Raw genomic sequence first — 12,602 nt, forward strand, 5'->3', positions numbered from 1 at the left:
CCTTTCAGATCTTTTCACTTCTTGGCACTGGTGGTAGTGCAAATTAACGTCGCGCGTTTGCCGCCTTCCAGGCTCAGGAAACAGAGGAAGCAGCAGACGTTATAGGCGAGGCGGAATCCCTCGGATGTAATGACGGTAATAATAATTAACACCGCCAGAGATCAAGCTCTGCCTACTTTGGGAAGGACTCCATAAGTCGATAAAAATGCCAAACCCAGTGTAAACATCTGGCCAACCATAATAGAAATAGAATGTCTGCGGCAAAAGAAAAGACAGCACCGATTGTAATAGAATATTCTTTTATTGGCCAAGTGCGATTGGACACACACATATTTTGTCTCCGGTGCATAAGTTCTCAGCGTACATACAAGCAACAAAGCAATACCGGTAATCATAAAATACCAATAGGAGAAGGTAATACGAAAGATAAGGTATAGTATACAGCCCTGCTACATGGGTAAATATCCTTAGGCACAAGACAGTGCTGTGGGAATTAGGTGTTTAGTAGAGGGCATGAGGGGAAAAAACTGTCTTTGTGTCTAGTTGTTTTGGCATGCAAATTCCTGCAGTGGCGCTCTGAGGGGAGGAGTTGAAACAGTTTATGTCCAGGATGCAAGGGGTCGGGATATATTTTTCAGCCCTCTTTCTGGCTCACGCAGTATACAGGTCCTCAATGGAAGGCAGATTGATAGCAATTGTTTCTCCTGCAGTTCTAATGATCTTAGTTGAAGTCTGGGTTTGTCTTGATTGGTTGCAGGGCCAAACCAGACAGTTATGGAGGTGCAGATGACAGACTCAATAATTCCTCTGTAGAACAGAATCAGCAGCTCTTTGGGCAGTCTGAGCTTTCTGAGTTGGCACAGGAAGAACATTCTTTGTTGTGCTTTTTTGAGATGGTTCTAATATATGTCCATTTCAATAGACAATAACAGATGCTTTGGGTGCAATTTTAATAGATCTGGAGCAGCAGTTGTATACAATCAGCATTGACAAAATTATCAACAGAATTGACAAAATGCAACGTTATTTGGAACACCTTACATCCTGCTACAGTACTTTTGTGTTATTAAACAACAACATATCCCAGGTCCTTGGGAAGGACTCAAAAGGTGGACAAAAGTGCCAAATCCAGTCTTAACATCTGACTGTTAAGACCAAAGTCTTAACATTGGTGCGACCAATCATAAGAATATACTGTATTTTTTGGACTATAAGATACTCCGGAGTACACCGGAGTATAAGGCGCACCAAGATTTTGGAGAGGTGAATTTTTAAAAAAGGTTTTTGCCCTCCCTGGCCCCCAGGAGCGCTCTGCAGGCCTCCCAAACCCTCTGCACGCCCCATTTTTTGTGGAAAAGGGCCATGCAGAGAGTTTGAGAGGCCTGCAAAGTGCTCCTGGGGGCCAGGGAGGGCAAAACCGAGCAAAAAACAGCCAGTTTTTTTGCAAAAATGGGCCCGTTTTTTGCAAAAAAACGGCATGCAGAGAGTTGGGAAGGCCTGCAGAGTGGTCCTGGGGGCTTGGGAGGGCAAAACCAGCCCTGTTTTTGTGAAAAATGGGCCTATTTTTTGCTCAGTTTTGCCTTCCCCAGCCCCCAGGAGCACTTTGCAGGCCTCTCAAACCCTCTGTGCATCGTTTTTTGCGAAAAACTGGATGCACGGGGCGGGGTTTCGGGAGATTAAAAATGCTGTATTCAGTGTGTAAGACACAGATTTTCACCCTCTTTTGGGGGGGAAATAGGTGCGTAACTGACCTGAAATAATGCAGCTAAATCATACAGACTGATTAAAAGGCATGATTGAGGCATTTATTTATTTTTCTGTGGTTTTTATTGCTTGTGTTTTTATTATTGTTGTTAGGCACCTAGAGTTACAGATAGACCTTACAATCAAATGTTCAGCAACCGTTCAAAGTTACAATACTGATAAGGAAGCCTTACAACTGGTTCTTGTGTTTACAACCATCGCAGCATCCCACCCCAGTCAAGTGAACAAAATTCAGGTGCTTCACAATTGGCAAATAAGTTCAAATCTTAATGAGAATAATCTACTTGATGACAATAAGCTTCATTCGCTTCAGCAAGATTAATTTATTAATAAATGTATTTAAATTTGCATGATTTTATTTTGTTTTGACCTATCTAGTTTATAATGCATTTTCCCAACCCTTATACGTGATAAGCCAGAAGAGGATAAATTGGAGGGAATAGAGCAAGTGAAATGTGTAATATGTAAAATCTTGAGCTAAAATAAAATTTATAATATAATTAAATTAGCAGGAGGTTTTTCTCATTGGTTTTGGGTGTAACTGAAATATTTCAGCTGCTCTTTGCTTGCATTAGGTTAATAAATAAGCAACTTGCCTAGCAAACATTTATTTAATCACACATTACGCCTAATCAGTTCAATGAATCTTTCCCAACTCAATATGTTGGGAATGTATCTCCCAGAATGTCCAGACAGCATGGGGAAAGTTTATATTACTTTCTAAAGAAAAGTAAATGCTGATAAGAGTTACCAGATGACTTGGGAAAACAAGAAAGCCCTGTTTGCCCAACTCACGGCCCTCAATCTGCATCAGGAAGTTTTAAGTATCTGAGCGTAACAACACTCTGTAAGGCCACGCGATGGCAGCAAAGACACAAAGAACGTTTAGTTCCTTGCTGTCATTTGATGATCGTCCAGAATTTTAAGGACCAGATACAGTAAGTAGGCAGCCCTAAACCTTTCTCCTCTCCTGGCCTTCTTCCGCCGGCACCGGCTATGAATTCAGCCAGATATTGCGAATGGAGCTTTGACACTATAGTATTAGTTGCATCCTCCATGAGCCGAGTCTGGTCTCAAAATGGGGCCTTCCGATTTTACGCCAGGGGAAAGGAGAAGCCGCATCCCCTCCGGAAGCTTTCGGCAGACAAAGGGAGGGCGAATTGTATGAAAACCTTCCACTGGGCAGAAAAGACTACATCTCCCATCAGACTCTGGGGAAAGACGCCCTTCGCATCTCCTTCGCCCCGCCCACTGGCCAGGAGATTCTTGTCCAGGACTTGCTCGAACATGCAGCTTTCAGTTTCTCTAGAGAGCCAGCCAGGCAGTGAGCCGGCAGTTCAAGCGTTGCTGCTTCCGAGTCTGGAGAATCACGGTGAAGGTGAGATACATAACGCGTCTCTCCTGTCCATTTCCAGCATGTGAGCCGGGGAGATGTTTTGTCTTATTCAGGAGAGGAGAAAAAGATGTTTCCCCCTTTTCCTTTTGCCCCCTTCCGTGGGTTTGAAAAGCGAAGGACCAAAATACGGCAGTGGGACTGACCGGCGCTGTCTCAAGCCACCGGTCACCTTTCCCCCTATTATTGCAGGAGGAGAGCCAGGTCGTCTTGGGGGGGTAAAAATCAGGAGTAGCCACGCTAACAACCCAACACAAAGCATCCACTTTGGCGAACTGGAGCTCACTTCATCGGATGCAGAGAGTGCGAGGGTGATGTGGGATTTAAATTGAAGGGGGGGGGGGGAGATAGGTGGTTATGTAGGTAGGTTCAGGATATATGCGAGAGAGGCTGCAAATGTCTTACCCGTTAACAAGTATGATGTGTTTCAAACTCGTTGTATTTGTTGAGACCTGAGGTTGCCTGGGTTGATTTGAGTTCAGCCATTTCTCACTTGATGGTGCTGTCAAAGTCCCTCTTGTGTAAACTAGCCACTACTATGAGGTTTGCTAGGAAGGATCCAGGAAAGCTGAAATGCTCTGATATAACACTCTTCTGGTTTTGAGTCCTGATGTCAAATATGTGTACATTAATTCTTTTGCACAAAGTTTACCCTGTTTGGCCTACTTAAGAACCCAGAGGGTCATTGCTGGCAGATATCACATTGAAGGAATTCACATTACTTCCCCTGATTGGGAGAGTAACAGGAAAAAGCCTTTATGGGTTGAAAACACTTTTCTGGACCAGTCCTGCAAGCTGATGTTATGACTATAGTATTTTATTTGTAAGAGTACAATATGAACTTGAGGACTTCTCACTTATTGTTTGCCTCACCATTTAGAATCCAGATTTATCTTGTTTTGAACAAGATTTATTTATTTATTGTCTGCCTTTCTATTCAAAGGAGTGCTCATAATTTCCCTTTGAGTCACTGAAAGTTGACAATGGCATATTATAAGCTGTTGATTGTGAAATTTACATTGGTCAACCTAAATGACCAGTCTTCTAGCTGTGAGAACAATTTATCAGTGGAACAGCTCACCTCTGAAAGTTGTGAGTGCTCCAAAACTGTTTTCAAGAATAGACAGAAACAAAAACAGACTGGGCAGCCATTTGCCCAGAATGATACAGGATCTTCCAGCCCTATTATTCCATTTCTGTATACTAAATTATGATATATTAATAGAATTCTGGTAATATGAGAGAGGAAGAGAATTTATTTTTCTGTACTGTAATTTTATAAATTTCTTGTTTCCTGGGCTTTATCCACTCCACTTATTTTTAACCCCAGCATTTTTGTTATTTACTAGATAGAATCATAACCTAACATTTTTCTTTGCATCTGCTCATCCTATAATACCCGTAAAGGGGAATATTTGGACTCTGAGCTGCATCCTGCATCTTCAAGACAGGAAAAGACAACTTACAACCAGGCCTGCAAATTATTACAACCTCTTTTTCATGCCCTTAGAAGCCTCTTTGATTACAACTGGTGTCATAATATTTGTGTTACAAAAAGCATACAAAAACTGAAAGTTCCCACCGAACTTTCAAAATCTCACCTCAGCTTTAGGAAACACAAAGTAGAGCAATGCCATTTTGGTACATTTTCCTTTTGTAATGATTTTTTTTTAAAAGAGGCAGCTTGGTCCTACCCATTGGTGTGCAGATCCTTGGAAGTTACTCAAAAAAAATTTCAGAACTGCAAAACAAGCCACTTCATATACACACTTCATGTGTAGAGGAGGAAGAACATTTATCTGGCTATATATGCAGTTTTAAAAACAACCTCAAGTTCTAGTCCAGAGAAGACATTCCTGTGGTATAGTGGTTGACGTCCCGGATTTGTGGTTATGGGGTTGAACCCAGTTTGAGGCTGACTTCATGCATGAAAGCCTTCTGGGTGATTTGAGGCCAGTGTCCCTCCCTCAGTCTAACCTACTTCACAGAGTTGTTGTTGTGGAGGGTGGATTGATAGAGGAAGTGCTGTGTGTCCATCACCGTGAGTCCTGGAGTAAAGGCAAGGTGGAAATCTAACCAAAAACAAAATTCTGGGCATCTTGGTTTAGAGCAAAAAATATTAAGGTCATACTAGGCAACATGGACTGTTTTGCCAAAATGCAATATGGATATGAGTTTCTCCTACCTTACAGGAAGATTATTAACAACATTAAACTATGATTTTCTCCTAAAGGGAAATCTCACTTGTGCAATTGAATAATGACTTCTCCATAGTGAGGGGGGGGGGATTATCCAGGATGGGTTGACCTTGTGCTCTCGTTTTATTTATTTATTTTTATTTATTTTATTATTCATATTTATAGACCGCCCCCTCTCCCGAAAGGGACTCGTTGATTGGGCTGAGTCAGATATGCTCTTTGGGCCATGCCCTGGTCACCAGTGTGGGGCAATCAGTACCATCTCCGCCCCTCCACAAAATTTTTTGTATGACCCTGGTGATCAGGGGTAAGGATGGATAGGCATAGAGGAGCCCCCAGGGAGGGGCCATCTACCCCCTCTGCCCCCCATGTCCGGTACCTTGGGAGCTTCATCCCCAAGGTGTGCTCTTGCATCCATCGCTCGCAGGAATTGATATTGCCCAATTTCTGCCCGGACCCTTCTCACCCGTTGGAGAGGAAATGGCACACTCTAGACGTAAGGAGGGCTCTGAGGATTTACCTTAAAAGAACCCGGTCGAACAGGAGATCCGAGGCCCTGTTTGTCTCCTTCCAGCCGGGGTCCCTGGGGAACAAGGTGATATCCACCACCATAGGCAGGTGGAACCCGTATTGCTACCACCTACCAAGCACGGGGTCGGCAAACACCGAGCTCTATTACAGCACATTCCACATGAAGCACGGCCATCTCAACGGCCTGGGCGACTCAGGCCTCATTGTCTAAGATCTGTAGGGCAGCTACGTGGTCTTCCCCCTCACCATTCGTGAGAAACTACAAACTGGACTCCTTTGCCTCTACAGAGGCTTCATTCAGGCATAGGGTGTTGCAGGCTGGGCACAGGGCGGAGGTGTCGCCTCACCAGGCATAGGTTTGTGCGTGCTCTTAACATGCGTAACCCTCCCTAGGGACGTGTAGGCTTTGGTACGTCCCATCCTGGATACTCCTCCCCTCGCTATGGAGAAAGGGCGTTGGTACTTACCTGATACGCCTCTTCTCATAGTGGGGGAGGAGTATCCAGCCCCTCCCTGATATGGTTATGTAAGCAAAACGAGATATGCCTGGTTGTTGAACTGTTCTGTTATGTAGCAATAACAATATATGTTTGGTTATTGAACTACTCTGTTAAAGGAATAAATAAAGGTTTAAAACTAAGACAAAAGTCTGGAGTGGATGGCACAATGAGTCGGGTAGAGTTCTTCGCCGATACCTGGGTAGTACCTGGTGACCAGGGCGTGGCCCAAAGAGCTCATCTGACTCAGCCCAATCAATGAGAGGACAAGGTCAAGCCATCCTGGATACTCCTCCCCCACTATGAGAAGAGGCTATCAGGTAAGTACCAACGCCCTTTTCCTCTTTTGTGTGTCAGACTATGGAGCATTATTCATTAAGATGAATAACTTTGAGTGTGAGGCGTGACTTTTCAGATGATGATAATAGTAGTCAGGAACACTTTATGGCACTTGGGAATAAAACCCAGACGGGTTCTTGATGGATGAAGCAATGCTTGATAAAGCCACATAATTGTTGTTGCTAACAGTGATTCTAACAAGCTTTGCCTTTTTTGTGCCAGCCATGACTGAACCTTGGAACTACTACCAAACGTTTGTTTTCCTTGATATTGAGTCCACTGGGTTGCCCAGAGACCAACCTCGCATAGCAGAGCTGTGCCTCTTCGCTGTTCACCAATCTTCCCTGCAGCCCTCTCCACAGACAAAAGAACCACAGCTCCCTCGCATCATAGACAAGCTGGTCCTCTGCATCAACCCCCAGAAACCTTTTACTCCGGGCGCACAGGATATAACTGGGCTCAGCAACCAAAAGCTAGAACAGAACTGCAAGCCGGAAATCAACCGTTCTTTGATGGAGACCCTGAAAGGATTTTTAGACCGGCAAGCTGGCCCCATTTGCCTAGTGGCCCACAATGGTCTCCGCTTCGACTTTCCCCTACTGCGTAAAGAACTGTGGCAAATAGGCACCGACCTGCCTGCAGATACGGGATGCCTTGACACATTGCCGGCATTGAAGGATGTGCTTAGAGAGCCAGACCTGAGCTATAACCTGGGAAAACTGTACCAATATTTCTACAGAGAGGTACCATCCAGAGCCCACACAGCTGAAGGAGACGTGCTTACTCTTCTCCTTGTGTTTCTTGCTAAAGCCCTTGAGCTGAAGGCTTGGGCAGCCTATGGAGCACAGAAGTGGGGGGGAATTCAACCTATGAAGTTCCCCCAGTCAAACAGGTTCTGATCTCTCGAAAAAAGATTATCCTATCTCTGCCTGTCTTCCACTATACTGAACCATGATTTTTAAATGATGATTTCGTGATTAAACCATACTTCATAAACTTGTTCTCGACAAATCAAGCTCTTTTTTTTTTCCTGGTTGTAGAAAACCACAGCAACGACCATGGAGAAGATATGCTGTGGCAATTAAAAAAACACGATTTAAGCCTGGAACAGGAAGTGAACACTAGAAAGAAACTCAATCTGGTTCTGCCTAAATTTTCTTTTGTATAAGAGGGAGAGAGACAGGGAAGAAAAATGCGATGAACTTTCAGGACTTTAATACTAATACCTATATCAATAAATTAGAGTGCCAATAAATCGTGTGGGTCCTGCTACTTGATCTGGACTTGAAGGGGGTGACCCTTGGGATCGTGTGGCAACTGTCTGATCCTGGGAGAAGATGCAGCCGCTTTAATAAGTGGCCAACACATGCTGTGTAAGGTCCCAATGAAATTTTGCTCTTCAAATCTGAAATGCCACGTGATCCTAGAAATTCCCTTTCATTTGCACATTTAAGGAGTTTGTCTAATTCTACTTCAGATTTTCATCATTACTTTTGAGCATAATGTACATGGTTGTTATAAGGCTAAAATTTAAAGATGCATGTATTAGTTTCTCAGCCAACTTTTCCTTATTTTAAAGGAAAGGGATTCTCCTGAAAATACGGATTTAAATCTACCGGATCTGGATTTTGCAAATATTTGGAAGGGAACTTCAGGAATCCTTTTTATGTGCTTTGAAGGAAAATAAATTATTGGTGATAAGAAGAACAAACTTTAGATAAGAAATCTGCCACTAGTGTTCCATTATTTATTGAAGCTATGTTAAATTGGGGTAGAAGTTCTTATGGAGAATTAAATTTGAAATGTGGGTGTTTTGGTAACAGACTTTCCACTAAAGATCCTCAAATTTTGAGGATTTGGATCCAGAGGATTTGCTCTGGATACAAATGCCAACACACACACACACACACACACACCCTTATGTATCCTGAAGTAAGATTGTTCATATAAGTACCTGTTCCTCAATTACTGCATGTCTTATTTTAGTAAAGAAACCTTTACAAATATCTGGAAGATGCCAGGTTGGAGATGAATAAAGTTGCCTTAGCTTACAATCATGAATTGAAAAGTTTATTTTTGAATAGGATTGCAATTTTAATATGTTTGCGGATGAGATCAAATTTGAACCGGGTACTTGTTGTTATATATTTCAGCCATCATTGCTTTCAGAAGGATTTAATATTCTGCTTTTAACCCATGGTATTTAGCATTGTGATGTATAAATATTGATGAATATGGAAGTAGCATTTGTAAATAATATTGGCATAAGGAAATTATGCCTAAACTTCCTAGCACAGTACTTATTTAAACACCCACATGCTCGCAATAACTTGTGAAAAAAAATCCTAAGTAAACAAAATGTGTTGTTCTAGGAAGTAGGTAATTTATTTGTTTATCTCTTAATTATCAGTTACATTTGATGACTGTTTTCTTATTCTGTTATTTTTTTATTTTTTAAATCCCCTTTTATTTGATATATGAACAGTTGTATAAAAAAATGTCAGAGACTGAATGGTACAATCAGTGAACTGGTTAGTTTAAAATTGTCTCCTAATTAAATTGGCCACATATTTTTTTTTACAAATAAAATTTACTTTCTTTAAAATATATATATAAATAATTGGCAGAGGTTTTCTTAAAAGAAATTCTCCCCTCTCTCATGCTGGAAGATGCAGCTTCATTGCTACCTTCTCCAAATGTGTGGGATGCACCTCCTTGGATGCGACCTAAGACATCAGTAGGAATGATTTTTCCAACTGATTTTATTATAAACAAGTATGTGATTTTTAAAAATTGATTCAATTAAAGCTCATACAATAAATTGGTCACAATCATGCAAAGTTTCCTTCTTTTTAACTATCATAGATTGAATTGTACACCATGGGGAGGGGGGGGGATTGGTGCTTTACCTGTGAAACTTTCCTCAACTTTCCTTATATAGCGACACTCCAATTTGTTCTGACTTTTTAATAGAATTTGTTTTAATAGATGAATGAATCTAGATGAATAATAATCTATGGGTTTTGAAATGAATTTCCTAGTTAACAAGGGTTTATTTGACTCTGTACCTCAAAAATGGTACTTTAATGTTTTTAATGTACTAACTGCTGAAGATAATAAATGAAGGTATATATTTCAAGTAAACTTGTGTATGGAGTTTTCTTAATACAGTAAGCAGTACTTGCCAAAGTTTTCCTTCATTCACTAAAATTACTTATGAGAAATTCCTTTTTACCCAATGTTGATAAAATGTTTTAAGTCAACTTAAATGTACCTGTTTACCTAAAGAAAAAAGTTTTACCTAATTTGGGGTAATTTATCCAGGCTTGGGAAGCACGGCAATACACTATTGCACTTTCAAACTGAATACAGAAGTTCTGTCTTAGTACTTTTGAATTGGCCTGCAATGGGGAAAACACTAAAATACTACAGTATGACATATTGTGAAATAACTATAGGGAATTGCTGAAATACTAAAGTGGATTTTTAACAAACTTCCTGCTTGAAGAAATTATTCACATATTTAGTTATGATATTCAGTTACTTCTCACCTCCCTTTCAATTGCCTTCTGAGGATAAAACAGGAAGTAGTACGTCCCATTTATGTCAAGAGTTTCTCGGTGGACTAGAGAAATTTGTTTTCTTTAGGAAAAGTTTGTGATTGACTTTTCCAATTGAGATTATCGCAGTGAAAGATAAAGATTTATAGACCTCCTATTCTGAAATTTTCTCCCTCATGTCCTCAAGTGGTGAGAACCTATCTTAGCTATAGGTTGCCATGAAGGTCAGGGGTTTCAAACTTAGCAACTTTAAGACTTGTAGACTTCACCTTCCAGAATTCTCCAGCCAGCAGAATTCTGGGAGTTGAAGTCCACAAGTCTTAAAGTTGCCAAGTTTGGAGACCCTGGTACTAGATTTATGTGGACTTAAACTGGAGCACAGTTTGAGCACAGCATGTGCCACACAGCAAGATGGCATTCCACATCCAAGATAGCATCCTATACAGCAGGGATGGGGAACTATGGCTCCTTTATAACCTGTGGAATTCAACTCCCAGAATTCCTGAGCCAGCATGGAGCCAACATGTTCCATCTTGCGCTCCTCAAGCGAGCCTGCTTTTTATCTTGCAGTGATGTTCTGTTTTGTCACCTCTCCAAGCTGCTCCTGTCATGAAGTGGAAAGGCAATCAGACCACCTTGACCTTCACCAAAATTTGCTTGGGCTGGATCTGCCTGTGCATGTTTTTGACCTATAACCTGGGGTTTGAGATTAAGGAAGTTCTTGCCCTGAACAAGCAATTTGGCAGAGGAATTGTTCTCTGAATCATCAACAATTGAAGAGAAGCCATACTTGCAATAAGAAAACAATTTAAAATGGAACGTACCTACTCTTACATGCTATTTTACTTGTTATAACAGGCCCCCTTTCTTCTAATAAAATGTCCTCCAGGACAAGTGTACAATATGTGTTACATTTTATTGAGTGGGAATCATACACGTTATTTTCTCAACATCTTTTCTTTATCACAGAAGGGAAAATGTAAGGGTATTCCTCTTGTGAATCAATGGTGTAGAACTTGTCACTCTTGATACCAACATACTGGTTGGGAAAATTATTGCGGCTGGGTGGCATTTTGCAGAACCAGAGCAGTGAACAGGAAGTGTATTGCACAGAAACTTAGTTGTGGGGTGTTCAAAACTTTTGTCTCTGAGATGCTAAAGCTTTAAGATCTTATTTACTCTGGTGATCTTTCACTGCTTTTCCTTCTACATCAGTCCTTAACTCATAGTCTCCAGGTTTGCTCTGAGTCCTGTTGACAAAACTGTACAACAAAAAGGAGAACATACAAAGTGTTGAAAGTCCCTTGGTCAGAAAATACAAAAATGCCTTATACTGTAAGTAGTCCTTAACTTACAATCTTTTGAAGTTATTTATTGCTGTTAGTTATGAAGTCGTGTCTGACCCATCACAACCCCATGGACAACGTTCCTCCAGGCCTTTCTGTCCTCTACCATCCTCTGGAATCCATTTAAGCTCATGCCTACAGCTTCGGTGACTCCATCCAGTCATCTCGTTCTCTGTCGTCCCGTTCTTCTTTTGCCTTCAATCGTTCCCAGCATTAGGCTCTTCTCCAGTGAGTCCTTCCTTCTCATTAGGTGGCCAAAGTATTTGAGTTTCATCTTCAGGATCTGGCCTTCTAAAGAGCAGTCAGGGTTGATCTTCTCTAGTTACTGACTGGTTTGATTGCCTTGCAGTCCAAGGGATTTGGAGGAGTCTTCTCCAGTACCATAGTTCAAAGACCTCAATTCTTTTGTGCTCAGCCTTTCTTATGGTCCAACTTTCACAGTCGTACATTGCAACTGGAAAAAACATAGCCTTGACTATATGCACTTTTGTTGGCAGGGTGATGTTTCTGCTTTTTAGTATGCTGTCTAGATTTGCCATAGCTTTCCTCTCCAGGAGCGTCTTTTAATTTATTGGCTTTAGTCCCCATCTGCGGTGATCTTGGACCCCAGGAAAATAAAATCTGTCACTACCTCCATTTCTTCCTCATCTATTTGCCAGGAATTGAGAGGGCCAGTTGCCAGCCATGATGTTAGTTTTCTTAATGTTGAGTTTCAAGCCAATTGTCTCACCAACTTTTGCACTCTCCTTCTTCACCTGTATCAAGAGGCTCTTTAGTTTCTCTTCATTTCTGCCTACCTTTGAAGTTATACCTACCTTTCTGCCTACCTTTGAAGTTACACCAGCACTGAAAAAAGTGGCTTATAATCAGTCCTCATATTTAATTGTTCTTAACTAGCATGGTCACTTAATCCAAACTTGGATGTTTGGCAACCAGCATATATTTACAATGGTTGCAGGGTCCCCGGGTCATGC

General features: G+C 41.4%; 1 protein-coding gene across 2 annotated transcripts; it reads left to right on the top strand.

Moving 5' to 3' along the window:
- The first annotated feature begins 7 nt into the window (after nucleotides 1-7).
- On the top strand, nucleotides 8-9,866 carry TREX2 (three prime repair exonuclease 2). Of its 2 annotated transcripts, none has more exons than XM_081971369.1 (2): nucleotides 8-135; nucleotides 6,945-9,866. In XM_081971369.1, exon 2 carries the CDS (start codon nucleotides 6,947-6,949, stop codon nucleotides 7,619-7,621), a length of 675 nt encoding a protein of 224 aa, XP_081827495.1. In that variant the 5' UTR covers nucleotides 8-135; nucleotides 6,945-6,946; the 3' UTR covers nucleotides 7,622-9,866. The 2 variants fall into 2 exon arrangements, with proteins under 2 accessions (XP_081827495.1, XP_081827494.1); XM_081971368.1 differs by lacking the exon at nucleotides 8-135 and adding an exon at nucleotides 2,978-3,142.
- Nucleotides 9,867-12,602: the final 2,736 nt, after the last annotated feature.

This window comes from Natrix helvetica (genome assembly GCF_964273705.1).
Source record: "Natrix helvetica genome assembly, chromosome: 1".
Classification (NCBI taxonomy): domain Eukaryota; kingdom Metazoa; phylum Chordata; class Lepidosauria; order Squamata; family Natricidae; genus Natrix; species Natrix helvetica.

Coding starts and splice junctions, on each gene's coding strand:
- TREX2 (XM_081971368.1), top strand. CDS start 3,052: ATGCAGCTTTCAGTTTCTCTAGAGAGCCAGCCAGGCAGTGAGCCGGCA. Junction 3,143..6,944: donor TCTGGAGAATCACGGTGAAG/GTGAGATACATA, acceptor TTTTTGTGCCAG/CCATGACTGAACCTTGGAAC.